The sequence below is a fragment of the Nyctibius grandis genome, chromosome 2 (genome assembly GCF_013368605.1).
Source record: "Nyctibius grandis isolate bNycGra1 chromosome 2, bNycGra1.pri, whole genome shotgun sequence".
Taxonomy (NCBI): Eukaryota; Metazoa; Chordata; class Aves; order Nyctibiiformes; family Nyctibiidae; genus Nyctibius; species Nyctibius grandis.
The window spans coordinates 126421348-126447220 of NC_090659.1; the positions used below are offsets into that span (position 1 = coordinate 126421348).

Consider the following 25873-nt stretch of genomic DNA (forward strand, 5'->3'; position numbering starts at 1 on the left):
CTTGAGAGGTCGATATGGAGTGCCATGACTTATGGGACGGAACCACTCGTCAGGAGATTTTCATAGAATCACAGAATCACAGAATGGTTTGGGTTGGAAGGGACCTTAAAGATCATCTAGTTCCAACCCCCTGCCATGGGCAGGGACACCTTCCACTAGACCAGGTTGCTCCAAGCTCCATCCAACGTGGCCTTGAACACTGCCAGGGAGGGGGCAGCCACAGCTTCTCTGGGCAACCTGGGCCAGTGTCTCACCACCCTCACAGCCAAGAATTTCTTCCCAATATCTCATTTCAATCTCCCCTTTTTCAGTTTAAAACCATTCCCCCTCATCCTGTCACTCCATGCCCTTGTAAAAAGTCCCTCTCCAGCTTTCCTGTAGCCCCTTCAGGCACTGGAAGGTGCTAGAAGGTCTCCCCGGAGCCTTCTCTTCTCCAGGCTGAACAGCCCCAACTCTCTCAGCCTGTCTCCAGAGCAGAGGGGCTCCAGCCCTCTGAGCATCTCCGTGGCCTCCTCTGGACTCGCTCCAACAGCTCCGTGTCCTTCTTCTGTTGGGGCCCCAGAGCTGGACGCAGCACTGCAGGGGGGGTCTCCCGAGAGCGGAGCAGAGGGGCAGAATCCCCTCCCTCGCCCTGCTGGCCACGCTGCTGGGGATGCAGCCCAGGACACGGGTGGCTTTCTGGGCTGCAAGCGCACGTTGCCGGCTCATGGTGAGCTTCTCATCACCCATCCCCCCCAAGTCCTTCTCCTCAGGGCTGCTGTGGATGCCCCCTCCCTGGCAGTGTTTAAGGCCAGGCTGGATGAGGCTTTGAGCGACCTGTTCTAGAGGAAAGGTGTCCCTGCCTGTGGCAGGGGGGTTGGAACTAGGTGATCTTTAAGGTCCCTTCCAACCCAAACCAGTCTGTGATTCTATGATTATTTACTGTTGCACATTAGAGCCATGTAGCTATGGACTGGCTCGTTAACTTGAACGAGGAGCTGAAGACTAGAACTTACCCTGTCTTCTTTTCCTGGCTGGTAACACTTGTAAATGATCTTTCATAGCTAAAATACATAAAGTAATTTTAAAAAGAAGGAAAAATGGGAACAAAGATAAATGATCTCATGGTAATGCAGCAAACTGATGGATGCTTGGAGGTGATGTTGAGGTGTTGGAGCGAGTCCAGAGGAGGGCAACCAAGCTGGTGAAGGGTCTGGAGGGTCTGACCTATGAGGAACGGCTGAGGGAGCTGGGGGTGTTTAGCCTGGAGAAGAGGAGGCTCAGAGGTGACCTTAGTGCAGTCTACAACTACCTGAAGGGAGGCTGTAGTGGAGTGTGAGTTGGCCTCTTCTCCCGGGCAACTAGCGCTAGGACAAGAGGGCACAGCCTCAAGCTTCGCCAGGGGAGGTTCAGGTTGGACATTAGGAAGCATTTCTTCTCAGCAAGGGTCATTAGCCATTGGAAGGGGCTACCCAGGGAGGTGGTGGAGTCCCCATCTCTGGAGGGGTTTAAGAAAAGCCTGGCCATGGCACTTAGTGCCCTGGTCTAGTTGCCATGGTGGTGTCAGGGCAATGGTTGGACTTGATGATCCCAGAGGGCTCTTCCAACCTCATTGATTCTGTGATTCTGTGACTCTGAACTCTTATATGAGGCTCTGAAAAAAGTATGTTAAACGTACATTCCTCTTTGAAGAAGCAGAGAAGTGTTATCCGCGTTTCAAAGATGACGACACTGAAACACAGAGAGGTTATGTGATTTATCCAAGAATCTTTCAGTACTCCCAGGTGTAAAGCCCAAGTATCCCAACTCCCCAATTTTTTTTTTCCCAAAGCACTATAAAGGATTCTTTCAAAGATTTCTTGTTAGTAACAAAATATCTTGTCCTGACAGCTGCCCACAGCCAAAACCACCAGCACCAGGAGAAACTGTGCCCAAGGACTCACAATAATGGTTGTTTCACCAGCGCTTTGCAAAAAAACAGAAAAGAATGGGCAGAGTCTCTGGAAATTTATTATATATAGTAGCTGGCAAGCATCTGCCTGAGGAGGAGCTGGAGTGAAAGGAGTTCTGTTGAAGTTCTAATTAATGCCGTGTGAGGGGGGACTTCCTTGAGCAACCGAGCGATGCTGAAGGGAGAACAGAAATGCAGAGATCCCAATCAAAGCACAGTTAATTGAATCTGAGCAAAAATCATCTCGATACCAGCACCCATTTCCTTTGGGAGCGCATCAGATCTATTAGAGGCTTCTGAAGATCCAGTTTTGGGGCAGAAATTCATCCCATCTGCGCAGAAGTGGGGGATTTTGGTTATGAAAGTTGGAAGACAGATACGTAAGACAGAGGTTGAGCCGCCTCCTTTCTGCCACCAGGATGAATTACAAATAACCAGGTAGAACCAGTGGGGCCTTTCAGTAGCAAACCTGTGTGATGGGCAAGTCAGAGCTAAGGAAGGAGTCAGGGCAATGACGCTTTCCTGAACTGTATCAAAGAGATAATCATCGCTGGAAGACTTAGGATCAAACACGGTCAGAAAAACAGAGGGAATTACAGAATAACAGAATCAATGAGGTTGGAAGAGCCCTCTGGGATCATCGAGTCCAACCATTGCCCTGACACCACCATGGCAACTAGACCATGGCACTAAGTGCCATGTCCAGGCTTTTTTTAAACACCTCCAGAGATGGTGACTCCACCACCTCCCTGGGCAGCCCCTTCCAATGGCTAATGACCCTTGCTGAGAAGAAATGCTTCCTGATGTCCAACCTGAACCTCCCCTGGCCAAGCTTGAGGCTGTGTCCTCTTGTCCTATCACTGGTTGCCTGGGAGAAGAGGCCGACTTCCACTGCGCTACAACCTCCCTTCAGGTAGTTGTAGACTGCAATAAGGAAATAATTAATTTGCTTCTAGGCTTGCAAGGGTCAGAATCAGAACAGGCATGTCCATAAACTAGAACAAAAATCAGTGTCACAGGAGACAAGCGATAGGACAAGAGAAAACAGCCTCAAGTTGTGCCAGGGGAGGTTTAGATTGGAGATCAGGGAAAATGTCTTCCCTGAAAGGGTTGTCAAGCACTGGAACAGGCTGCCCAGGGCAGTGGTGGAGTCCCCATCCCTGGAGGGATTCAAAAGCCGTGTAGATGTGGTGCTGAGGGACATGGGTTAGTGGTGGCCTTGGCAGTGCTGGGTTAAGGGTTGGGCTTGATGATCTTAAAGGTCCTTTCCAACCAAAACAATCCCATGATTCTATGATTCTATGATCTGAGACAGATGTGTATGTTTGCACGGCTCCATCGCCTTTTCTATGTTCTTTTCTATGTGTGTTCACAAGAAAAAAATCTCGAGATGCTCAAAGAGTGAGGCAGCAATAATGCTGACGAAGGAGAGGCATCTAAAGAACTACTGAGGTAAGTTTTTGGGTGGAAGAAGGATATATGAGCAGGAATGCATCTCTCCTGTGGCAACCAGTGGAGGACAGCAGCCGACAGCCGGTCGCTGTCTGTCTCCATCAGCCACATCACTCCTGGCACCGCTGACAGCACTGCCTACTCTCTCCACTAGTGAAACAGAGTTTTAGACACCCAGCATATGTGGAGACACCTAAATTTCAATGTCTTAATCTGGAGCTGGTTCCCAGTCCACTCACGTGTTTTGTGGCGTGTCACAGTGCCAGCCTTCATAAAGAGAAATGTTGCCTCTGGTATGAGCAGATAGATTTACTTTTATACTTTGGACAGGCTTTTGGGCCCAGATTTCTTGTACTTCTGTATTAGGAGTCCCTTCTCAAACAATAAAAACGCAAGGTTTAAGCACTATAGTAGAAAAAGGCACGTGTTGCCAACCGGGAATGTGTCTGCCAGAAGAATATGATTTCTGCTACCACCAAGTACATGTTATCCCATCTAAACAAAGATGACTGACGTGAACGTCTTCAAAAGCATCATGATGAATTTCCCGTGTTTAGTCACACAGCCTCAAGCTTCACCAGGGGAGGTTCAGGTTGGACATTAGGAAGCATTTCTTCTCAGAAAGGGTCACAGAATCACAGAATCAACCAGGTTGGAAGAACCCTCTGGGATCATCGAGTCCAACCATTGCCCTGACACCACCATGGCAACTAGACCATGGTACTAAGTGCCATGTCCAGGCTTTTCTTAAACACCTCCAGAGATGGTGACTCCACCACCTCCCTGGGCAGCCCCTTCCAATGGCTAATGACCCTTGCTGAGAAGAAATGCTTCCTAATGTCCAACCTGAACCTCCCCTGGCCAAGCTTGAGGCTGTGTCCTCTTATCCTATCGCTAGTTGCCTGGGCGAAGAGGCCGACTCCCACTCCACTACAACCTCCCTTCAGGTACTTGTAGACTGCACTAAGGTCACCTCTGAGCCTCCTCTTCTCCAGGCTAAACACCCCCAGCTCCCTCAACCATTCCTTATAAGTCATACCCTCCAGACCCTTCCCCAGCTTGGTCGCCCTCCTCCGAACTCACTCCAACACCTCAACATCTTTCTTGAAGTGCGGGGCCCAGAACTGGACACATTAGACATTGGAAGGGGCTGCCCAGGGAGGTGGTGGAGTCACCATCTCTGGAGGTGTTTAAGAAAAGCCTGGACATGGCACTTAGTGCCATGGTCTAGTTGCCATGGTGGTGTCAGGGCAATGGTTGGACTCGATGATCCCAGAGGGCTCTTCCAACCTGATTGATTCTGTGATTCGGTGAGTAGCTGGCATTTCTGACGTCATGTTGTTAACGAACACCCACATCTCATTCCGAGCATGTTCTCTGCACTGTTTGCATGGGAAGATGGATGGAATACTTCCCCGATGGACTCCTGTTCTTGATGTCTTTTATTTCAAGATGGTTATTGTGCCTCAGCATGGAGTATTTGACATTTATTCGATAGTAGGATGGGCACAGAAGGAGCTGTGGCAGAACAGCTTGTTTGCTAGCAGCTATGTGGATCTGTTCCCACGAGCAGACAGGCTATTAAAGCAGATAAACAAGAGTCAGAGCTAGGAAATAATGAAAATCCTCTGAAGAATGACTACCCATTCTTCCCTCCTCCCTATCTTATACCCCAGCCAAAGAAAGTAATGAGAAAATATAAGCTACCCCTTGCACTGTAGGGTCTGAGCTCTGGGAATAGGCTGAAGATGGGTTCTTTGATGTCTTTATTAGCTGCTGGTGAGATTCTGAGTCCTGCACCTTGTGAGGAATAACCCCATGCACCGGTACAGGTTGGGGGCTGATCTACTGGAGAGCAGCTCTGCAGAGAAGGACCTGGGTGTTCTGGTGGACAACAAGTTCACCATGAGCCAGCAGTGTGCCCTTGTGGCCAGGAAGGCCAATGGTGTCCTGGGGTGCGTGAGGAAGAGTGTGGGCAGCAGGTCGAGGGAGGTTCTCCTGCCCCTCTACACTGCCCTGGTGAGGCCACATCTGGAGTAATTGTGTGCAGTTCTGGGCCCCACAGTTTAAGAAAGACAAGGAATTACTCGAGAGAGTCAAGTGAAGGGGTACGGAGATGGTCAGAGGGCTGGAGCATCTCTGCTGCGAGGAGAGGCTGAGGGAGCTGGGGCTGTTCAGCTGGAGAAGAGCAGACTGAGGGGGGATCTTATCAATGCTCACAGATACCTTAGTGGGGGTGTCAAGGGGATGGGGCCAGACTCTTCTCAGTGGTGCCCAGTGACAGGACAAGGGGCAACGGGCACAAGCTGAAACATGGGAAGTTCCATCTGAATATGAGGAAGAACTTCTTTGAGGGTGGCAGAGCCCTGGTACAGGCTGCCCAGGGAGGGTGGGGAGTCTCCTTCTCTGGAGATATTCAAAACCTGCCTGGACGCAACCCTGTGCAATGTGCTCTGGGTGACCCTGCTTGGGCAGGGGGTTGGACTGGATGATCTCCAGAGGTCCCTTCCAACCCTTAACCATTCTGGGATTCTGTGATTCAACTGCCAAAAAAAGCTGGTTAGTAGATTTGGGAGAAAATAACCCATAACAGAGTTAATAAGTGGCAGCAAGAAACAGCAATTCTGAAAAAGACCCACTACAGTTGTGAAAGGGGTCATCTGCTTCACAGAGCTTGCAGATGGCAAATCATCTCTTCCATGCTATACCCTGTCGAGTCAGCAGGTGACAGCTGGACACCACGCTTTCCTGGCAGCCCTGGAGCTGCACGCCACCAGCCTCGGCGATGAAGCTCTGCTGCTACTGCTGGGAATAGCGAGAGAGCTACAGTGCTCTTCAGCTTGTGCAAGACAGACCTGGTCTAATTTTAGTCTGGATCAAGCTCCCAAACCAGCTCGACAGCACAGCCTCAAGCTTCGCCAGGGGAGGTTCAGGTTGGACATCAGGAAGAATTTCTTTACAGAAAGGGTCATTAGCCATTGGAAGGGGCTGCCCAGGGAGGTGGTGGAGTCACCATCTCTGGAGGGGTTTAAGAAAAGACTGGACATGGCACTTAGTGCCATGGTCTAGTTGACATGGTGGTGTGAGGGCAACGGTTGGACTCGATGATCCCAGAGGGCTCTTCCAACCTCGTTGATTCTGTGATTCTGTGTGACACCCTAGCTCACAAATGCTGCTGCTGGGGAGCAGCTGGACAGTGGCACTGCTGTGTCTGACAGCGTGCGGGCTCATGCCAGTTAAAGTGTTGCTGCAGTGGTGGCATCACAGAATCATAGAATCACAGAATTGTTTGGGGTGGAAAAGATGCTTAAAATCATCAAGCCCAACGATTAACCCAGCACTGCCAAGGCCACCACTAACCCATGGCCCTCAGCACCACATCTACATGGCTTTTGAATCCTTCCAGGGATGGGGACTCCACCACTGCCCTGGGCAGCCTGTGCCAGTGCTTGACAACCCTTTTGGTGAAGACATTGTCCCTGATCTCCAATCTAAACCTCCCCTGGCACAACTTGAGGCCGGTTCCTCTCGTCCTATCACTTGTTCCCTGGGAGAAGAGACCGACCCCGCCCTGCTACACCCTCCTTTCAGGCAGTTGTAGAGAGTGAGAAGGTCTCCCCTCAGCCTCCTTTTCTCCAGGCTAAACACCCCCAGGTCCCTCAGCCGCTCCTCATCACACTTGTGCTCCAGAACCTTCCCCAGCCCCGTTGCCCTTCTCTGGACTTGCTCCAGCACCTCAAGGTCTTTCTTGTAGTGAGGGGCCCAAAACTGAACCCAGGATTCGAGGTGCGGCCTCACCAGTGCCGAGTCCAGGGGGACGATCCCTGCCCTAGTCCTGCTGGCCACACTAGTGCTGATACAAGCCAGGATGCTGGTGACCTTCTTGGCCACCTGGGCACACTGCTGGCTCATGTTCAGCCGCCATCGACCAACACCCCCAGGTCCTTTTCCCCCAGGCACTTTCCAGCCACTCTTCCCCCAGCCTTTAGCAGTGTGGGGGATTGTTGTGCCCCAAGTGCAGGACCCAACTCTTGGCCTTGTTGAACCTCACACAGTTGCTGCTTCACAGCAGCTCCAGCTCATGCAAATTGTGGCTGAGATTGCCCACTCCCCTTCATCCCCACTGCATGGTGTGCACTGGCACTCCTGAAATCATAGAATCACAGACTGGTTTGGGTTGGAAGGGACCTTAAAGACCATCTAGTTCCAACCCCCCTGCCACAGGCAGGGACACGTTCCACCAGACCAGGTTGCTCCAAGCCCCATTCAACCTGGCCTTGAACACTGCCAGGGAGGGGGCAGCCACAGCTTCTCTGGGCAACCTGGGCCAGGGTCTCACCACCCTCACAGGCAAGAATTTCTTCCTAAGATCTCATTTAAATCTCCCCTCTTTCAGTTTAAAACCATTTCCCCTCGTCCTGTCACTCCATGCCCTTGTCAAATGCCCCTCTCCCGCTTTCCTGTAGCCCCTTCAGGCACTGGAAGGTGCTAGAAGGTCTCCCTGGAGCCTTCTCTTCTCCAGGCTGAAGAGCCAAATCACTGCTGTGATGCCTTAAAGAGCTGAGCAAGCTGAAGAATAACCCATTATAAGCAAACAGCTGGTTTTTGGGTGAACTGGGTTGCGTGATCCCAGGAGCAACTGTGCTCTTGCACAGCTCCGAGGGGCACAGAGCCCCAGAGAAGATCCGCTGGACGGGAGCCACATTTAGCAGGAGCGTGCCTTGCTCCAGATGAAGGCACTCACTCCCTGAGAACTTCAGGCAGACACAGATCCTCACTCGAATGCAACATTTTTTACCTGGCAAAGGTCAGGGAAGGAAATTGCACATAATAAGTGTTAAAATAAGCTCACGTGACGCACATGGCCCCGCAGCGAGCTCCTCTCCTGGTCACAACAATGGCATTACTCAGCTGGCATCATGTTTGTTTTGCTGGGAACATCCTCTTCCTCCTGCGGTCCCGTGCACTTTCTCTCACACTCCTCTTCTCTCTTCTTCTTCATTTCACTGTAGTTATTCTTGTCTTGCGACATTTTGCTCCTGGCCTGATGTTTGTGTTTGATTTACGGGAGGAGCGTGCAAGTCTTAACACATTCCTCAGCATTAAAAAAAAAAAGTCTCTTTTCATCTTTTGTTTTTTCCTCCTTTAAGTTTCCTGCTTTCAGCTTTCGGGATGATTTCCTGACCTGGGTTGACGCACCTGGTAACTGTAAAACTACACTTTTCACCTTCAGGGCACAGTGTGTGTGTGTCTGGGTATTGGCTTGAGGGTAAGAATGAGTTTACCGAAGTTCTTAGCTGAGGATTTCTTTTCTGTTTATGAAAATGCCATGGGATCTGGTTGTGATCTCACTCGCACCTGCTTTACACTCTGAGGTAAATAGATGGGCAGATGTTGAAACAAGAGAGGTTCAGACTGGATAGAAGGAGAAGCTTTTTCTCCATGCAGATGGTCAAGCGGCGGGACAGAGCTCCAGGGAGGTTGTGCATCACTGGTCTTGAAGGAGGTGGTGGAGTCACCATCTCTGGAGGTGTTTAAGAAAAGCCTGGACATGGCACTTAGTGCCCTGGTCTAGTTGACATGGTGGTGTCAGGGCAATGGTTGGACTTGATGAGCCCAGAGGTCTCTTCCAACCTGGTTGATTCTGTGATTCTGTGATCTTAAAGGTCCTTTCCAACCAAAACGATTCTGTGATTCTATGATTCCATGAAATAATTGATGTCCTTAGTCCATGCAAGCTGAGCAGCAGTTTGCCCCGTTGCTGCTGTGGCCCTCAAGGACAATTTGCTTGCGGGGAAAAAAGAAAAAAGGGATTTTGCTGAAAGCCTTGGGGCTGTGTGGGGAGGGGGATGCCCTACCAGGAGGTACGAGGGGCAGCCCGGGCTGGGCACTCCACTCCTGGCTTTGCCTGTGACGTTGGGCCAGCCCGGTCACCTCTCTGTGACATCCCGACCTTGCCAAAGTCAACAGGAATTTTGTCCCGGACTTTCCCGGAGCCAAGATGTTGCCCTTTGCATCCGTCTGCAGCTCTCCGCAAGCTGTGACAGTCCCTCTTGCCAGGCACCTGTTTCACAGCCACCACCTTTGCCCTCCCCTCCCCTTCCTGCTATTAAGCCCTGAGTCGCAGCAGCTCTAAAGCTCCCCAAGGGATGCTCTCGTGCAGGAAAAACGGCTGCGCAAGCAAAGGAATTCGTGAAAAGGAATTTCCCTGCACTTCAAGAAAGATGTTGAGGTGTTGGAGCGAGTCCAGAGAAGGGCGACCAAGTTGGGGAAGGGTCTGAAGGGTCTGACCTCCGAGGAACGGCTGAGGAAGCTGGGGGTGTTTAGCCTGGAGAAGAGGAGGCTCAGAGGTGACCTTAGTGCAGTCTACAACTACCTGAAGGGAGGTTGTAGTGAAGTGGGAGTCGGCCTCTTCTCCCGGGCAACTAGCGATAGGACAAGAGGACACAGCCTCAAGCTTGGCCAGGGGAGGTTCAGGTTGGACATTAGGAAGCATTTCTTCTCAGCAAGGGTCATTAGCCATTGGAAGGGGCTGCCCAGGGAGGTGGTGGAGTCACCGTCTCTGGAGGTGTTTAAGAAAAGACTGGACATGGCACTTAGTGCCATGGTCTAGTTGACAGGGTGGTGTCAGGGCAACGGTTGGACTCGATGATCCCAGAGGGCTCTTCCAACCTGATTGATTCTGTGATTCTGTGAGGATTCAAGAGACACGGCTAATGTTTAAGGTACTCAAAGGAAAAGGTACGACCTGACAGCAAATTACCCTATCATGAAGGAAAAACAAAAAAAAACCCTTAAAAAAAATACTCCAACCCCAACAGAAGGATAAAACGTGAAGCTCCCGTCCATCCAGATTTCCTTCCTTCTTCAAAAGCAGGATATTGACAGTAAATACCCCAACAACGCAACCGCCGCTCATCTCTGGCGTCTTATTTACGAGGATCCCGGCCCTATTACACACAACTCTCCTCATCTTACGCAGGCAGCACCGCCGCGAGCCAAAAAGGAAGAGCGTTGGGCTTTGATCTCCAGGGAAGAAGTTGATGCTTAATCATAAAAAAAAGGAAATAGCTTGATAGACGCACGATGTTGGTGCAAAATATGAGTCTCTCCTGCCAAGAGACCCGGAGCAGCTCTCCTGAAGCGGGTGGTTGAGGTGATGATCAGAGCCGAAGCAAGCTGGGTGTTGCTGCGTGTGCTCGAATATGAGCTGACCCGATGACCTCGTGAGGTTTATGGTGGATTTTTCCTCATTTTTTTATTCCCTGGGCTGTATTAATTTTATAAGCCATTATAGTGCTCGCTGCTTTTCATCGAGAAAATGGGGAAACAAAGGGAATCATAGAATCACAGAATGGTTTGGGTTGGAAGGGACCTTAAAGATCATCTAGTTCCAACCCCCCTGCCACAGGCAGGGACACGTTCCACCAGACCAGGTTGCTCCAAGCCCCATCCAACCTGGCCTTGAACACTGCCAGGGAGGGGGCAGCCACAGCTTCTCTGGGCAACCTGGGCCAGGCTCTCACCACCCTCACAGCCAAGAATTTCTTCCTCAGATCTCATCTCAATCTCCCCTCTTTCAGTTTAAAACCATTCCCCCTCCTCCTATCACTCCATGCCCTTGTAAAAAGCCCCTCTCCAGCTTTCCTGTAGCCCCTTCAGGTGCTGGAAGGTGCTAGAAGGTCTCCCCGGAGCCTTCTCTTCTCCAGGCTGAACAGCCCCAGCTCTCCCAGCCTGTCTCCAGAGCAGAGGGGCTCCAGCCCTCTGAGCATCTTCGTGGCCTCCTCTGGACTCGCTCCAACAGCTCCGTGTCCTTCTTCTGTTGGGGGCCCCAGAGCTGGACGCAGCACTGCAGGGGGGGTCTCCCAAGAGTGGAGCAGAGGGGCAGAATCCCCTCCCTCGCCCTGCTGGCCACGCTGCTGGGGATGCAGCCCAGGACACCGTTGGCTTTCTGGGCTGCCAGCGCACGTTGCCGGCTCCTGGTGAGCTTCTCGTCACCCATCACCCCAAGTCCTTCTCCTCAGGGCTGCTCTCCATCCATTCTCCGCCCAGCCTGGATTTGTGCTTGGGATTGCCCCGACCCACGTGCAGGACCTTGCACTTGGCCTTGTTGAACTCCATGCGGTTCGCACAGGCCCAGCTCTCCAGCCTGTCCAGGTCCCTCTGGGTGGAAGCCCCTTCCCTTCCTCACAAATACCCACACCGAAGTTAACGCTGCTGTCGGACAACAGCTGAATTATCTGTGGCGACACAGGGCAGATCACCAGCGAGGCGTATTTTCGATAAAAATAAGAGTTTATTAACCCAGTCGATTGCTCTATAAAACCAAACCGCACTTTCACACGCTTCACGGGGTCGGTAAGTCGGAAGGACCACGGGCTGGGAGCGCTTCGCTTGGGTTTCAATGGCTGAACTCAGTAAGGTCCAACCTTGGGGCACTATCTCTCCCCCCCATGCCCTCCCCACAGCCCTGGGCCCTATCAGCCACCCCCAGGCCCCTGACCTCCTCCCCGTGCCTTATTCCCCCTCCCCAGGCCCCGTCCCCTATCTCTAACCCCTGTCCCCAGGCACCATCCCCCTGTCCCCAATCTCTTATCCTGTCTCCATCCCATGTCTTCTATCCCCCACTGCAGGTCCCATCCCCGGACCCCTGTCTCAGGCCGTGTCCCATGTCCCCAGGCCTTGTCCTCTGTGCCCCAAACCACCATCCTCTGTCCCCCTGTCCCCTCTCCCTGTCCTCCATCTCTGTCCCCCTTCTTCTGTCCCCATCCTCTGTCCCCATCCCCTGTGCCTGTCCCCTACCCTCCATCTCTGTCCCCTCTGTCCTCCATCTTCTGTCCCCATCCCCTGTGACTGTCCCCTATATCCTCCATCTTTGTTCCCTATGTCCCCTCTCCCCTATCCCCCCATCCCTGTCCTGTGTCCTCCATCCTCTGTCCCCATCCCCTTGTCACCCCATTCCTGTCCTACATCCTCTGTCCCCTATCCTCCATCCCTGTCCCCTGTCCTCCATCTCTGTCCCTTCTCCTCTGTCCTCTGTCCCCCATACCCATCCTCTGTGCCTGTCCCCTATCCTCCAACTTTGTCCCCTCTCTCCTATACCCTATCCCCCATCCCTGTCCCCATCCTCTGTGCCTGTCCCCCGCCCTCCATCTCTGTCCCCTGTCCCCTCTCCCCCCATCCCTATCCCATTTACTGACTGGAAAAGGGGAAACATAACCCCCATCTTCAAGAAGGGGAAAAAGGAAGAGCCGGGGAACTACAGGCCAGTCAGTCCCACCTCAGCCTGGCAAGATCATGGAGCAGATCCTCCTGGAAACTATACTGGGGCACACGGAAAGCAAGGAGGTGGTTGGTGACAGCCAACATGGCTTCACCAAGGGCAAATCGTGCCTGACAAATTTGGTGGCCTTCAACAACGGGGTTACAGCACTGGTGGACAGGGGAAGAGAGACTGATGTCATCTACCTGGACTTGTGCAAAGCATTTGACACTGTCCCACATGACATCCTTGTCTCTAAACTGGAGAGACATGGACTTGATGGATGGACCACTCGGTGGGTAAAGAATTGGCTGGATGGTCGCACTCAAAGAGTTACAGTCAACGGCTCGATGTCCCAGTGGACACCAGTGACGAGTGGTGTTCCTCAGGGGTCAGGATTGGGACCGGTCCTGTTTAACATCTTTGTCGGCGACACGGACAGTGGGATTGAGCGCGCCCTCAGCAAGTTTGGGATGACACCGAGCTGTGCGGTGCGGTGACACGCTGGAGGGAAGGGATGGCATCCAGAGGGACCTGGACAGGCTGGAGAGCTGGGCCTGTGCGAAACGCATGGAGTTCAACAAGGCCAAGTGCAAGGTCCTGCACGTGGGTCGGGGCAATCCCAAGCACAAACACAGGCTGGGTGGAGAATGGATGGAGAGCAGCCCTGAGGAGAAGGACTTGGGGGTGATGGGTGACGAGAAGCTCACCAGGAGCCAGCAACGTGCGCTGGCAGCCCAGAAAGCCACCGGTGTCCTGGGCTGCATCCCCAGCAGCGTGGCCAGCAGGGCGAGGGAGGGGATTCTGCCCCTCTGCTCCGCTCTCGGGAGACACCCCCTGCAGTGCTGCGTCCAGCTCTGGGGCCCCCAACACAAGAAGGACACGGAGCTGTTGGAGAGAGTCCAGAGGAGGCCACGGAGATGCTCAGAGGGCTGGAGCCCCTCTGCTCTGGAGACAGGCTGAGAGAGCTGGGGCTGTTCAGCCTGGAGAAGAGAAGGCTCTGGGAGACCTTCTAGCACCTTCCAGTACCTGAAGGGGCTATAGGAAAGCTGGAGAGGGACTTTTTACAAGGGCATGGAGTGACAGGACGAGGGAGAACGGTTTTAAACTGAAAGAGGGGAGATTGAGATGAGATATGAGGAAGAAATTCTTGACTGTGAGGGTGGTGAGACCCTGGCCCAGGTTGCCCAGAGAAGCTGTGGCTGCCCCCTCCCTGGCAGTGTTCAAGGCCAGGTTGGATGGGGCTTGGAGCAACCTGGTCTGGTGGAAGGTGTCCCTGCCCGTGGCAGGGGGTTGGAACTAGATGGTCTTTAAGGTCCCTTCCGACCCAAACCAGTCTGTGATTCTATGATTCTCCATCCTCTGTCCCCATCCCCCTGTTCCCTTCATCCCTGTCCCCTGTCCTCCATCCTCTGTCCCCTCTGCCCTGTTCCCCATCCCTGTCCCCTATCCCTCATCCTTTGTCCCCATCCCTGTCCCCATCCCCGTCCCCTATCCCTCATCCTTTGTCCCCATCCCTGTCCCCATCCCCATCCCCTCCTCCCCGTCCCCCCGCCGCCCCGGGATCTCCCACCAGCGCCCCCCCACCCCGGATCTCGGTGCCTTCCGCCCCGCCCGCCCCCTCCCGGCGGCCCCGGCGGCCGCGGCCTTACCCGTTCCACTCCCTTCTCCCCGGGCCGGTCCCCCCCCCCCGCCGCCGCCATGTCGCGGGGGCCGGTGCGGGTGCTCCGCCTGGGGCTGCGGCCTTACGCCGAGGCGCTGCGGGTGCAGGAGCGCTGCGTGCGGGCGGCGCGGCCCGGTCCCGGCTCCAGCCCCGGGGAGAGCGTGGTGCTGAGCGAACCGGCGGAGCCCGTGTACGCGTGGGGGCTGCGGGGGGCCCCGGAGGCGGCGGAGGCGGCGCGGCTGCGGGCGCGGGGCGCGGGGCTGGCGGCGGCGCGGCGCGGGGGGCGGATCACGTTCCACGGGCCCGGGCAGCTCCTCGCCTTCCCGGTGCTCGACCTGCGGCGGCGCCGCCTCCCGCTGCGCGGGTACGTGGCGGCGCTGGAGGCGCTGGTGGTGCGGCTGAGCCGCCGCCTCGGCCTGCCCGCCGCCCGCGCGCTGCCGCCGCCCTACACCGGCGTCTGGGTGGGCGACAGCAAGCTGTGCGCCATCGGTGAGCGGGGGGGGGCACCGGGGGTGTGTGTGTGTGTACCGGGGTGGGGGCACCGGAGGGGAGTGTACCGGGGTGGGGGAACCGGGGGGGGGCGTGCACCGGGAGGGGGCACCGGGGGGGGCGTGTACCGGGGGGGGCTGTACAGGGGTGGGGGCACCGGGGGGGGGGTGTGTACCGGGGGGGTGTGCACCGGGGGGGGTGTGTGTACCGGGAGGGGGCAACCGGGGGGGGGAGTGCACCGGGAGGGGGCACCGGGGGGGGGGGGTGTACCGGGGGGTAGACGTGCACCGGGGCGGGGGGATGTGCACCAGGGTGGGGGCACCAGGGGTAGACGTGCACCGGGGCGGAGGGGACGTGCACCGGGGGGGGCGGTGTGCACCGGGGTGGGGGCACCGGGGGGGGGCGTGCACCGGGGGGGGGTTGCACCGGGGGGGGGTGTACCGGGAGGGGGGTGCACCGGGGGGTAGACGTGCACCGGGGCGGGGGGGTGTGCACCGAGGGGGGGGAACCGGGGGGGGCGATCACCGGGGGGGGGGCGTGCACTGGGGCGGGGGGGCACCGGGGGTAGACGTGCACCGGGAGGGGGGGGTACACCGGGGGGGGGGGGGCGTGCACCGGGGGTAGACGTGCACCGGGGCGGGGGGGGCGTGACGTCGAGGGGGGTGTGCACGGGGGTAGACATGCACCGGGGGTAGAGATGTACCGGGCGCGGGGTGCACCGGGGAGTATGCACCGGGGGTAGACATGGACTGGAGGCGGGCGGGGGTTGTGTTACCGGGGTGGGGGGGGGGGGGGCGCATGCACCGGAGGAGGGTGCACCGGGAGGGTGGGTTCACCGAGGGGGCATGTACCGAGGGAGGGGGGCACGTACGGGACGGGGTGCACCGGGGGGGTATGCACGGGGGAGTGTGCACTGAGGAGGGGGGGTCAGCACGATTTTGGGCCCCTGAACCCCAGCCAGGGCCTTGCACCCAGAACCAGGGCCCTGCACCCAGCGCCTTGCACCCTCTGCACCCTTGCACCCAGGGCTGGGTGCCTGCAGCCTGGTCCCCAGCCTTGCCCCCTTTCCTTGCCCCATGGTCCCCAGCCTCACCCCCTTTCCTTGCCCCCAACCTTGCCCCCTTTCCTTGCCCCATGGTCCCCAGCCCCCGTGCTGTTCCCCTACAAGCCAGGCAGACCCTACACCGCAGCCCCACGTCCTGTACCCCTTCCTGGAGCCCTGCACCCCCAGTCGGGTCCTGCCAGCCCGGACCCCCCCCGCCTTTACACCGCGGCGCCGTGTCTGAGCCCACCTGAAACCCCAACGGTGGGAGGTGCTGAGGGATGTGGGGCTGGAGTGGAGGGAGCCAGACACGCTGCACCCCATGCCTGAGCAGCGTGGTCACTAAATGTCTCAGTCCCCGACGTCCCTGGGGATGGGTGCTGACGGGTGGGTGCTTTGACCCCCGCAGGGGTGCACTGTGGACACCACATCACCTCCCACGGGCTGGCGCTGAACTGCTGCACCGACCTCACCTGGTTCGACCACATCGTGCCCTGCGGGCTGGAGGGGAAAGGCGTCACCTCGCTGAGCCGCGAGCTGGGGCGGCACGTCGCCGTCGAGCACGTCCTCCAGCCCTTCCTCGACTCCTTCCAGGAGGTGTTCGACTGCACCTTGGTCTTTTCGGAAGACCCCGGGGACTAGGAGAGACGCGGCGCCTCGGCTGGGTGTTTCGGCAAACCCTCGGCGCGGCCGACGGATGGTGCGGCAGCCACCCGGGGCGTTACTCCAAGACAAGAGCTCTCGTGCCTTCGCCTACAGACCATGTGTGAACGGTGGCACAGAGGTTCGGGCTGTTGCTTCAACACCCAAACCTCCGTCGGGGCTTCTCCCCCCAGCCCCACAGGTCTCCATCCCTCGGCTGAGACTCCCAAGGGTATCACGTCCCCGTTGTTCGCTGGGGAAATGCTCAAACAGGCACTTTTGGGGATTTTTTCTGCCTCTCTCCCTCAAAAAGTCCAAAATTCAGGTGAACACTCACACACCCTTTGGAGAAGAGGAGGAGGGACGGGTTCGTCGAGCATCCGCTCACCGCTGCGTAAAAAGAGGCAGGTTTTCTATAAAGAGAGTTGCTGGGAACTTCAGCTGCCGATCCCTTGTTCATTTATTTACCCCCAGACTTTATGAATAACGACCTTTTTCTTGCCCTGCGCCTGCAGAAATCCTTGCGTGGCCAAGATCCTCGCCGTGGTGTCGGGGCGGGTGGAAAAATCGCTGATAAGAGGCTGTAAACAGTGATTAAAAGGCCACTGGAGCGATGCTGGTGTGGTGGGAAAGCGGGAGGAGGAAGGGAAGGGGTCGGGGTGCCTGAGGAGAGGAGCCACGACCATCCTGGACCCCATGGTACCACGCGGTGTGGGATGGAGCATCCTGGCTGGGCAATGGGGACCTGCTCTTGCTGAGTCCATGGTGCTGGAGATGCCACCAGGGTCCGTGCAGGTGGTGTGGGCTCCTCCAAAATCGCTGCAGCTGTCCTGGGTGAAGGGTTGTGCCCACCCTGGGGTCCCGATGGCACTGGGGTCTGTGCCTGTCGATGCAAACCTGTAGGTAGACACACATAAACTGATTTTAATCAACGGGTTTCTTAAGGGGTAAGACGCCAACCTGAGACTGAGCTCCCCAGAGCTGCCTGCTGCCCCTTGGGGATGCTCACGGCTCTCCCGGTGCAGTGGGGTCTGGGCTCCCTGAAACCTTCCCCTGTTGGCATCACTACAGCCACTTCTGAGTCCCCCGTTGCTGGCAGACCCGAAGCCTGTGCTGCAGGCACCGATCACGGGTGGCTGGGACCCCTTTGGGGTCAGGAGAAATGGGAAATGGCAAATAAAGTCCCTGTGCCGTGCTCCGAGCAGGACCTGGCCCTTCCCGCAGCCCCTCACCGCTGCTCTGGGTTTTCTTTCTGCCCCACAAGCTTTGGGGTGTCTCTCCCTGCGAGCCACCCGTGGGTGCCTGCCCGGGGGTTTTGGGTGGGCGAAGGGTGCAGCTGGGAGCGATGGGGCTGGAAGGGTCCCGGGGTGGGTGGCAATGGGGAGGAAAAGCCCATTTCATGGAGCTGGCTCAGCTCCGCGTGGGGATGGCGAGTGGGGACGAAGGTGTCCCGGGCAGGCTGGGTGCCCTGGGGACAGCGGGGACACACGGAGGAGGGACAGGAAAGCGTGACCGGCAGCGTGTGCCGGGAGGGAAACGCGGGGTCCGGCTCCCCCGGCCCCTTAAAGCCTCCGGTATCCGGCTGGGCTTGGGGCTGGGCTGGTGGCCCGTGGCGGGGCTGGGTGGCCCTGGCAGGTGGCTCTGCCCCGGGAAGGGGAGGAGGCTGCCCGGCACTCCCAGCCCCGCCGGCAGCCCCGGCCGCCCCGCGATGCTCAGTCCCGGCTCAGCCTGGCAGCCGCGCAGGCACGGAGGGCACCCGGGTGAGTGTGACCCCCCCTTCCCACCCCTCCAGCTCCCCCCTTCCCCTCCCTGGCCCTACACCCCCTCCCCAACTCGGGGTCCCCCCCATGCTGCATCCCCTCCTGGGATAAACCCAGATTTTACCCTAAATCTCCCCAATTCAGCCTCCTCCTGGTTTAAACTGGTCTTGTAAGTCAGGAAGACAGGCGGGTCCGAGCCCATCGCCGTGGCCTCGTGGCTGCTCAGCCCCTTCCTCCTCCTCACTGCTGGGTTTGGGGTGACCCTTTTTTTGGGGGAAGGGGGTCAGCTCTCTGTGCATGGGGCAGAGCTGCTGGTGTTGCAGGCACGGGGTGCTTGGGACCAGGGGGGGTCGGGGTGGACACCCTGGGGGACGACAGAGGTTTGTGAGGCCAGTGAGTCCCAAAGGATGGCACACGTGTCCCTGTGTCCCCATGTCCCCGTGTCCCCATGTCCCCATGTCCCCGTGTCCCTTCCTGTCCTGCTCCGAGGCCCCGGCGAGGCACGAGGGTGCAGAGGGCACCTGGGGGTCCAGGGTGGGCTGGCAAGAGGGACACCGTGTCCTGGGGTGGGGGGGGGGTCAGAGGGGGTCTGGGATCCATGGGGAGAGAAATCCCCAGGGGGGATTAGGGCAGAAACCCCTCAGGGTGGGTCCATGGGGGTGCGTGGGAAGCTGTGCCCCCCTGCCAAGGTGGTCACGGCTCTTGGCCACTGGCTAGGACCAATGAGGAGAAAAGGGGGTCCCTGCCCATCCTGGGGGACCTGGCCCAGAGCGAGTGGGGTCGATGCATGGCAGGATCAGTCCTGGAGCTGTTATTTAGGATGGGGGACCCCAGACAGCCCCCCCAGGGTCCCTTGGGTGCTGGCTCTGCACCCTGCAGGGGTGCAGGACATGGGTGGTGCCCACTGTCCCCTACTCCCCTAAGGGAAGCAAGCTTTGAACTCGACTCTTCAGGCCCCCTGGGATAGCTGTGTCCCCCCATTGTCCCCAGCCCTGGGGAGGAGAGGGGGGCAGGCAGCTGCCTCGAAGCTCCGGGGGCCTTTATCCCCTCTGTGGAAGGAGTGAAATTTGGGGAGGGGGCTGCCAGGAATGCAAAGGGCTTGGATGCCCCCACTTCTACCCTCGCTGTGTGGCAGAGGAGGTGCTTCAAGGACCATTTTGGGGTCTGGCAGGACATCCCCAGCACCATCCAGAGGTGGTGGAGTCACCATCTCTGGAGGTGTTTAAGAAAAGACTGGACATGGCACTTAGTGCCATGGTCTAGTTGCCATGGTGGTGTCAGGGCAACAGTTGGACTCGATGATCCCAGAGGGCTCTTCCAACCTGGTTGATCCTGTGATTCTGTGATCCTGGGGGCACCACCGCTGCGGGGGCAGCCTGGGCTGAGCATCCTCGTCCTTCCCCACAGGTTGGGCGAGGACATGGTGGAGGACAACCGGACGGAGACCTGGCACCGAAGCCTCCAGGCAGTGCTTAATGTCTTGAACCAGACGCTGCACGGGGCTGTCCTCTGCGCTACTGACCGCCCTGCCATCACCACCGCCGCCGCACGCAACGCCAGCACCCGCGTTGGCCGTCCCGGCCGCAACGACAACGCCTACATGTACATCCTCTTCGTCATGACGCTCTTCGCCGCCACGGTGGGAAGCCTCATCCTGGGCTACACCCGCTCCCGCAAAGTGGACAAGCGCAGCGACCCGTACCACGTCTACATCAAGAACAGGGTCTCCATGATCTGAGCCCGGCCCCGACGCCTTGTCCCCCAGGAGCCGGTGGGTTTGGGGTCACGTTGCTGCTGCGCATCCCGCTCCTTGTGGGATGGGGCAGCGCTGCTGGCCAGCCCGGCCCCAAAGCTGCTGGGAACCCCCTCCCTGGTGTCCCCATGGAGACGTTCAGCCCCGGTGTGAGCACCACGGGGACATCCTGGCCAGGCTACAGCTCCCGTCTGCCAGGAGCTGGCAGGCTGTGACCCACGGGCAGGTCCCAGTCCCTCAAATCCACCTCGGCTGAGCCCCGGGGGGACGGGGATGGCTGAGGCAGCTCCTTTCCCACCGTGGCCTGCCAAGGCTCACAGGGGTCTTCCAGAAGAAAAGTTCACCATTTGCCTGCTTGGACTGGCCAGCGTTGACCTCCATGGGCTGCCAGCAGCACCGTGACCTGGGCTAGCGGGCTTTTCTGGTGCTAAAACCCTGTAATTTTTGAGCCGGGCTGGGCCCCACTTTTCTGGCGGGGAATTAAAGCAGGTGGTGGTTTCCAGTGCGGTCACGTTTGCTTCTTCTCCAAGCAAAGTCAGCGTTGGGGGTCATCCGTGGGGCACGTCTCCATGCCAGTGCCCTACCCTGGCTGCTGGAGTCCGAGGGATGCTATAAGGGCTGAACCTGCTGCTGAGGGAACATCAAGGTGTGTTTTGGTCGCACCTTGAATCCCGTGTCCAGTTCTGGGCCCCGCACTTCAAGAAAGATGTTGAGGTGTTGGAGCGAGTGCAGAGGAGGGCGACCAAGCTGGGGAAGGGTCTGGAGGGTCTGACCTCCGAGGAACGGCTGAGGGAGCTGGGGGTGTTTAGCCTGGAGAAGAGGAGGCTCAGAGGTGACCTTAGTGCAGTCTACAACTACCTGAAGGGAGGTTGCAGTGAAGTGGGAGTCGGCCTCTTCTCCCAGGCAACCAGCGATAGGACAAGAGGACACAGCCTCAAGCTTGGCCAGGAGAGGTTCAGGTTGGACATTAGGAAGCATTTCTTCTCAGCAAGGGTCATTAGGCATTGGAAGGGGCTGCCCAGGGAGGTGGTGGAGTCACCATCTCTGGATGTGTTTAAGAAAAGCCTGGACATGGCACTTAGTGCCCTGGTCTAGTTGCCATGGTGGTGTCAGGGCAACGGTTGGACTCGATGATCCCAGAGGGCTCTTCCAACCTGGTTGATTCTGTGATTCATGGACAACCCCTTGCTGGCATCGCAGCCCTCCTCCCAGGACACGAGACGCTTTCTCCCCGCTGTTGGCCGGGGAGCATCGCTCGAGCCGCGGGCACACGCTGCGAGCGTGGCCCGAACCTCCGGCTCTGCGCGTCCCCGAAGGTCTCTCCGGGCTCCGGCCGGTGCTGCCGAAGTTTTTCCTGCTTCCTTCCTGCTGTCGGCTGTAGCTTTGGCCTTTTGTACCACAGGTCCCAAATGTGTTTTCCACGGGGCGAGGGCGCAGCGGCGGACGGGAAGGGGATGTCCTCGGGTCCTGCTGCGCTCCTTGGCTTCGGCTCCGCTATTAAACTGGCCAGGTTTGGGACTGGGGCATGGAGTGGCCGGTGGCCAGGACAGTAAACGTCCCTGTCCTTCAAAACAGGCTGTGGGGCAGCACTGGTGACCCGGTCCCTCGCACGTTTTAACCTGTTAATAATGGCATAATTAATGTCTTTAATTGCAGCTAGATTAACTGTCCCGTAAGGGTCTTTCCGCCTGCATTCAGGCGATGCCTGAGCCCAAACAGTGACGCCAAACCCTAATCCAAAAAAATAATACTGGATGTGTGTTTGGGGTAGGGCTGGAAGCCTTGGCACCGGGGGCACCGCGACGGCAGCAGCTCAGCAGCCGGTTCCTGATGTCCCATGCCCTCGGCTTGGGCACAAAACCCAAGGTGGGGGGTTTTGGGGAGCCCTCGGGGGCTGCCCGCTTTGGGGCTGAACCCGCTGTGAGTTCTGAGCTGGGCGTGTGGTGCCAGTGGGGCTTCCCAGGGGTGCGGGGTCAAACGGCACCAACGTCCCCCTGGCAGCTGGCCCAAGCGGGAAGTAGCTTGAGAGGCTTCGCCGTGTTTGTTTTGCAGTCGCAGCGGCTGGGAAAGGAAAATAAACCTTTTATCTGCAAATAAATCGGGGGAATCGGGCCAGGCAGGGAGAGCCGAGACGGCAACGCTCTGCCGGGTTGGTTTGTGCCACCGCACACCGCGCTCGGGTCTTCTCCACCGCCGCGGTGTTTGGCCTCCTCTAGTACCAGCTCCTCCGTTGGGATGAGCTGTGGAGTCAGGATGGGGGGGGTCCCATCCTGGGACGGGTGCTGAATGGTGAGCACCCAAACCCCCCTTGGTGAAGAATTTCTTCTCAGCAAGGGTCGTTAGCCATTGGAAGGGGCTGCCCAGGGAGGTGGTGGAGTCACCATCTCTGGAGGGGTTTAAGAAAAGCCTGGACATGGCACTTCGTGCCCTGGTCTAGTTGACATGGTGGTGTCAGGGCAACGGTTGGACTCAATGATCCCAGAGGGCTCTTCCAACCTGGTTGATTCTGTGATTCTGTGTGATGTGGTCTTCTTGCCTCTCCTGATGGCCACCGGCCCTCCTGGGAGAGGGGGAGGCTGGCATGGATCTGGTGACCCCAGAGTCCCTTCTGCTGCCATGACCGGGGTGGGACAAGTCTGTTACAGGGTGGCAAGTCCTAAAAAAACTTTAAAATCCTGCTTTTCCCTAATCCAGAAGACCCTGAAGGGGGGAAAATGCTCCTGCAAGACCTAACTCCTGTGGTGATCATTATTCACCCCATTTCCTGTCTATTGGCAGCTCCTCCCGTCCTTCCCCGCAATTAAATTCAGACCAGAGCCTGCAGCAGGGCTGGGGGGATGCCCTGGGTGTCCCCACCCTGGGGCCTCCAGCTGGACACCACCAGGCTGGGTGACAAGGTGCCAGTGCCACCTTGTGGCAGCTGCCTCAGAGTCCCCACACCACGGGCACCTGCTCCTTCGCCAGGGCACCTTGGCACCCCTGGGGCCAGAGCAGCCACGCTTGTCCCCTTGGGACCCACAGCTCTGGGCTGGTTGAGTGTCCCCTTGGGACTCATGGCTCCGGGCTGGCTGTTGTCCCCATGGGACCCACGGCTCTGGGTTGGCTGTTGTCCCCATGAGACCCATGGCTCCAGGCTGGCTGGTATGTCCTTGGGACCCACACCTCCAGGTTGGTTTGGTGTCGCCATGATGCCCACAGCTCTGGGCTGGCTGGTGTCCTTGGGACCCACACCTCCAGGTTGGTTTGGTGTCCCCATGATGGCCAAAGCTCCAGGCTGGCTGTTGTCCCCATGGGACTCATGGCTCCGGATCGGCTTCACAAACTCATCCTCAGCAGGGGGCTGTGTTGGGCTGCTGAGGATGTTTGGAGGCGTAAGGAAACATGGGGATCACAGAATCACAGAATCAACCAGGTTGGAAGAACCCTCTGGGATCATCGAGTCCAACCATTGCCCTGACACCACCATGGCAACTAGACCAGGGCACTAAGTGCCACGTCCAGTCTTTTCTTAAACACCTCCAGAGATGGTGACTCCACCACCTCCCTGGGCAGCCCCTTGCAATGGCTAATGACCCTTGCTGAGAAGAAATGCTTCCTGATGTCCAACCTGAACCTCCCCTGGTGAAGCTTGAGGCTGTGTCCTCTTGTCCTATTGCTAGTTGCCCAGGAGAAGAGGCCGACTCCCACTCCACTACAACCTCCCTTCAGGTAGTTGTAGACTGATACAGGAGGGAGGATGGATTTAGGAGCCTCCTGAAATGCGTTTGCTTCAGCTGATGAGGGAAGGATTTCGAGACTAATTAGGTGCTCATCCCAGAGCTCAGAGATTCCTCGTCAAAGCTGATGGGGCTCTGGCCTCGCTCCCTGTGCTGCAGCCCCAGGAGCAGACGGTTTCTTGGAAACACTCATGGAGTTTGTTTTAACAGCAAGGAGATGAGCTTGGGGACACAGAGAGGAGAGCTGGGGAAGCGCTGGTCTCGTCTGAACCCCTAAATCCAACCGTGCAGATCCTAGCTGACTGCATTCGGGTTTTAGGGCTCCTGGGAGGCCAATTTATTTAAGATTTTTTCCTTGGCGTGCACCAAGGAGTCACGGGTGACATGATGTCTGTAGCACTTTGCCTGGTACTTGGAAAAGGATATCGAAATGTCGTGTGCAGGGGAAGTTCAGGCTGACCTTGGCTGAGCGAAGCCACAGTGGGATTGTTGGAGCGATGGGAATTGTGGAGGCCTTTTGCTGGGACCGCTTTGATGCTGGGCGTTTCGATAAGAAATGTGCCAGGTGAAAGGGTAGCGGTGCAGGGGCTGATAGCGATGGGATCGCCGAGCGATGCCAGCGGGTATCGGTGAGTGTTTAGCTAACGGCGAGAGGCGCCTCTGGCAGTCTGTGGTGTACTGGTTTTGGCAGGTGAATATGCAGCACAGAGGGACTGCAGCACTGCCAAGGCCACCACTAACCCATGTCCCTCAGCACCACATCTACACGGCTTTTAAATACCTCCAGGGATGGGGACTCCACCACTGCCCTGGGCAGCCTGTGCCAGTGCCTGACAACCCTTTTTGGGAAGACATTGTCCTGATCTCCAATCTAAACCTCCCCTGGCACAACTTGAGGCCATTTCCTCTCGTCCTATCGCTTGTTACCTGGGAGAAGAGACCGACACCCCCTCGCTACACCCTCCTTTCAGGTAGTTGTAGGGAGCGAGAAGGTCTCCCCTCAGCCTCCTTTTCTCCAGGCTAAACACCCCCAGGTCCCTCAGCCGCTCCTCATCACACTTGTGCTCCAGACCCTTCACCACCTTCGTTGCCCTTCTCTGGACTCTCTCCAGCACCTCAAGGTCTTTCTTGTAATGAGGGACCCAAAACACTTATTTGCAGGGTTTGCAGCCTGTGGTCGACAGCAGCTGCGATGGGGAAAGTTAATCTTGGGAAACATTAAAAAAGAAAAGAGAGGGAAAGGGAATGTGCTCCCAGTTCATGGCAGGGCAGAGACGTGCTGCGTGAGCATCCCCTGCACTGCAGCAGACAGATGCCAGATGAGCATCCCCTGCACTGCAGCAGATGGATGCTGGACAAGCAGCTTCCATGTTGCAGCAGGAGGTTCCCCTGTGCTTCCCGGGGTAACTTCCCAGGCCCTTCTCACCCTCCCTGTCAGCTGCTCTTGCTGGTTATGCTCATTGTGCTGCTGGAGCACGCTGCGACCTGGAGTAGGCACTGCAGCACCATTTGGCTGATAGGTTTGGTGCATAGATGCCACTGGGTGATGTTTACACAGAATCACAGAATCAATGAGGTTGGAAGAGCCCTCTGGGATCATCGAGTCCAACCATTGCCCTGACACCACCATGGCAACTAGACGAGGGCACTAAGTGCCATGTCCAGTCTTTTCTTAAACCCCTCCAGAGATGGTGACTCCACCACCTCCCTGGGCAGCCCCTTCCAATGGCTAATGACCCTTGCTGAGAAGAAATGCTTCCTAATGTCCAACCTGAACCTCCCCTGGCCAAGCTTGAGGCTGTGTCCTCTTGTGCTATCGCTAGTTGCCCGGGAGAAGAGGCTGACTCCCACTTCACTACAACCTCCCTTCAGGTAGTTGTAGACTGTTTATTTGCTAATTAAATGACTGTTAGCTACTAAGGAGTCCTAACGAACTCTAATTGTTCCACGCATAGAACTACAACTAAATGCTACAAAGCGAGGGGTGGAAGAGCTCGGGAGGGGGTTAAGGCCAGTTCATACATCAGTGGCAATCGCTGCCCACAAGAAATGGGACATGTCCTGGGTGCGCAGGTGCAAGGCCATGGGGTTCAGTGCTGTGGGTAGCTTATTGCAGTCTACAACTACCTGAAGGGAGGTTGTAGGGAAGTGGGAGTCGGCCTCT

General features: G+C 57.2%; 3 protein-coding genes across 3 annotated transcripts in view; 2 read left to right on the plus strand and 1 right to left on the minus strand.

Annotated features, from left to right (window-relative positions):
- POLD3 (DNA polymerase delta 3, accessory subunit) overlaps positions 1-14515 on the minus strand; it is a 56738-nt gene extending 42223 nt beyond the window's left edge. The window contains exon 1 of the mRNA XM_068419029.1: positions 14297-14515. Within this exon, the coding sequence (XP_068275130.1) occupies positions 14297-14347 (51 nt within the window). The 5' untranslated portion in view covers positions 14348-14515. The remainder of the gene's footprint in view (positions 1-14296) is intronic.
- On the plus strand, positions 14307-16920 carry LIPT2 (lipoyl(octanoyl) transferase 2). The gene is made up of 2 exons (XM_068419215.1): positions 14307-14796; positions 16248-16920. The coding sequence occupies exons 1-2, from the start codon at positions 14346-14348 to the stop codon at positions 16478-16480; spliced, it is 684 nt and encodes a 227-aa protein (XP_068275316.1). The 5' UTR covers positions 14307-14345; the 3' UTR covers positions 16481-16920.
- A 1188-nt stretch (positions 16921-18108) lies between these two features.
- KCNE3 (potassium voltage-gated channel subfamily E regulatory subunit 3) lies at positions 18109-20005 on the plus strand. The gene is made up of 2 exons (XM_068419297.1): positions 18109-18240; positions 19648-20005. The coding sequence occupies exon 2, from the start codon at positions 19661-19663 to the stop codon at positions 19976-19978; it is 318 nt and encodes a 105-aa protein (XP_068275398.1). The 5' UTR covers positions 18109-18240; positions 19648-19660; the 3' UTR covers positions 19979-20005.
- Positions 20006-25873: the final 5868 nt, after the last annotated feature.

Excerpts from the sequence above, each read along its gene's own strand:
- LIPT2 (XM_068419215.1), top strand. The coding sequence starts at position 14,346 with ATGTCGCGGGGGCCGGTGCGGGTGCTCCGCCTGGGGCTGCGGCCTTAC. Across the intron at positions 14,797-16,247 it reads CAGCAAGCTGTGCGCCATCG|GGGTGCACTGTGGACACCAC; the intron begins GTGAGCGGGGGG and ends TGACCCCCGCAG.
- KCNE3 (XM_068419297.1), top strand. The coding sequence starts at position 19,661 with ATGGTGGAGGACAACCGGACGGAGACCTGGCACCGAAGCCTCCAGGCA.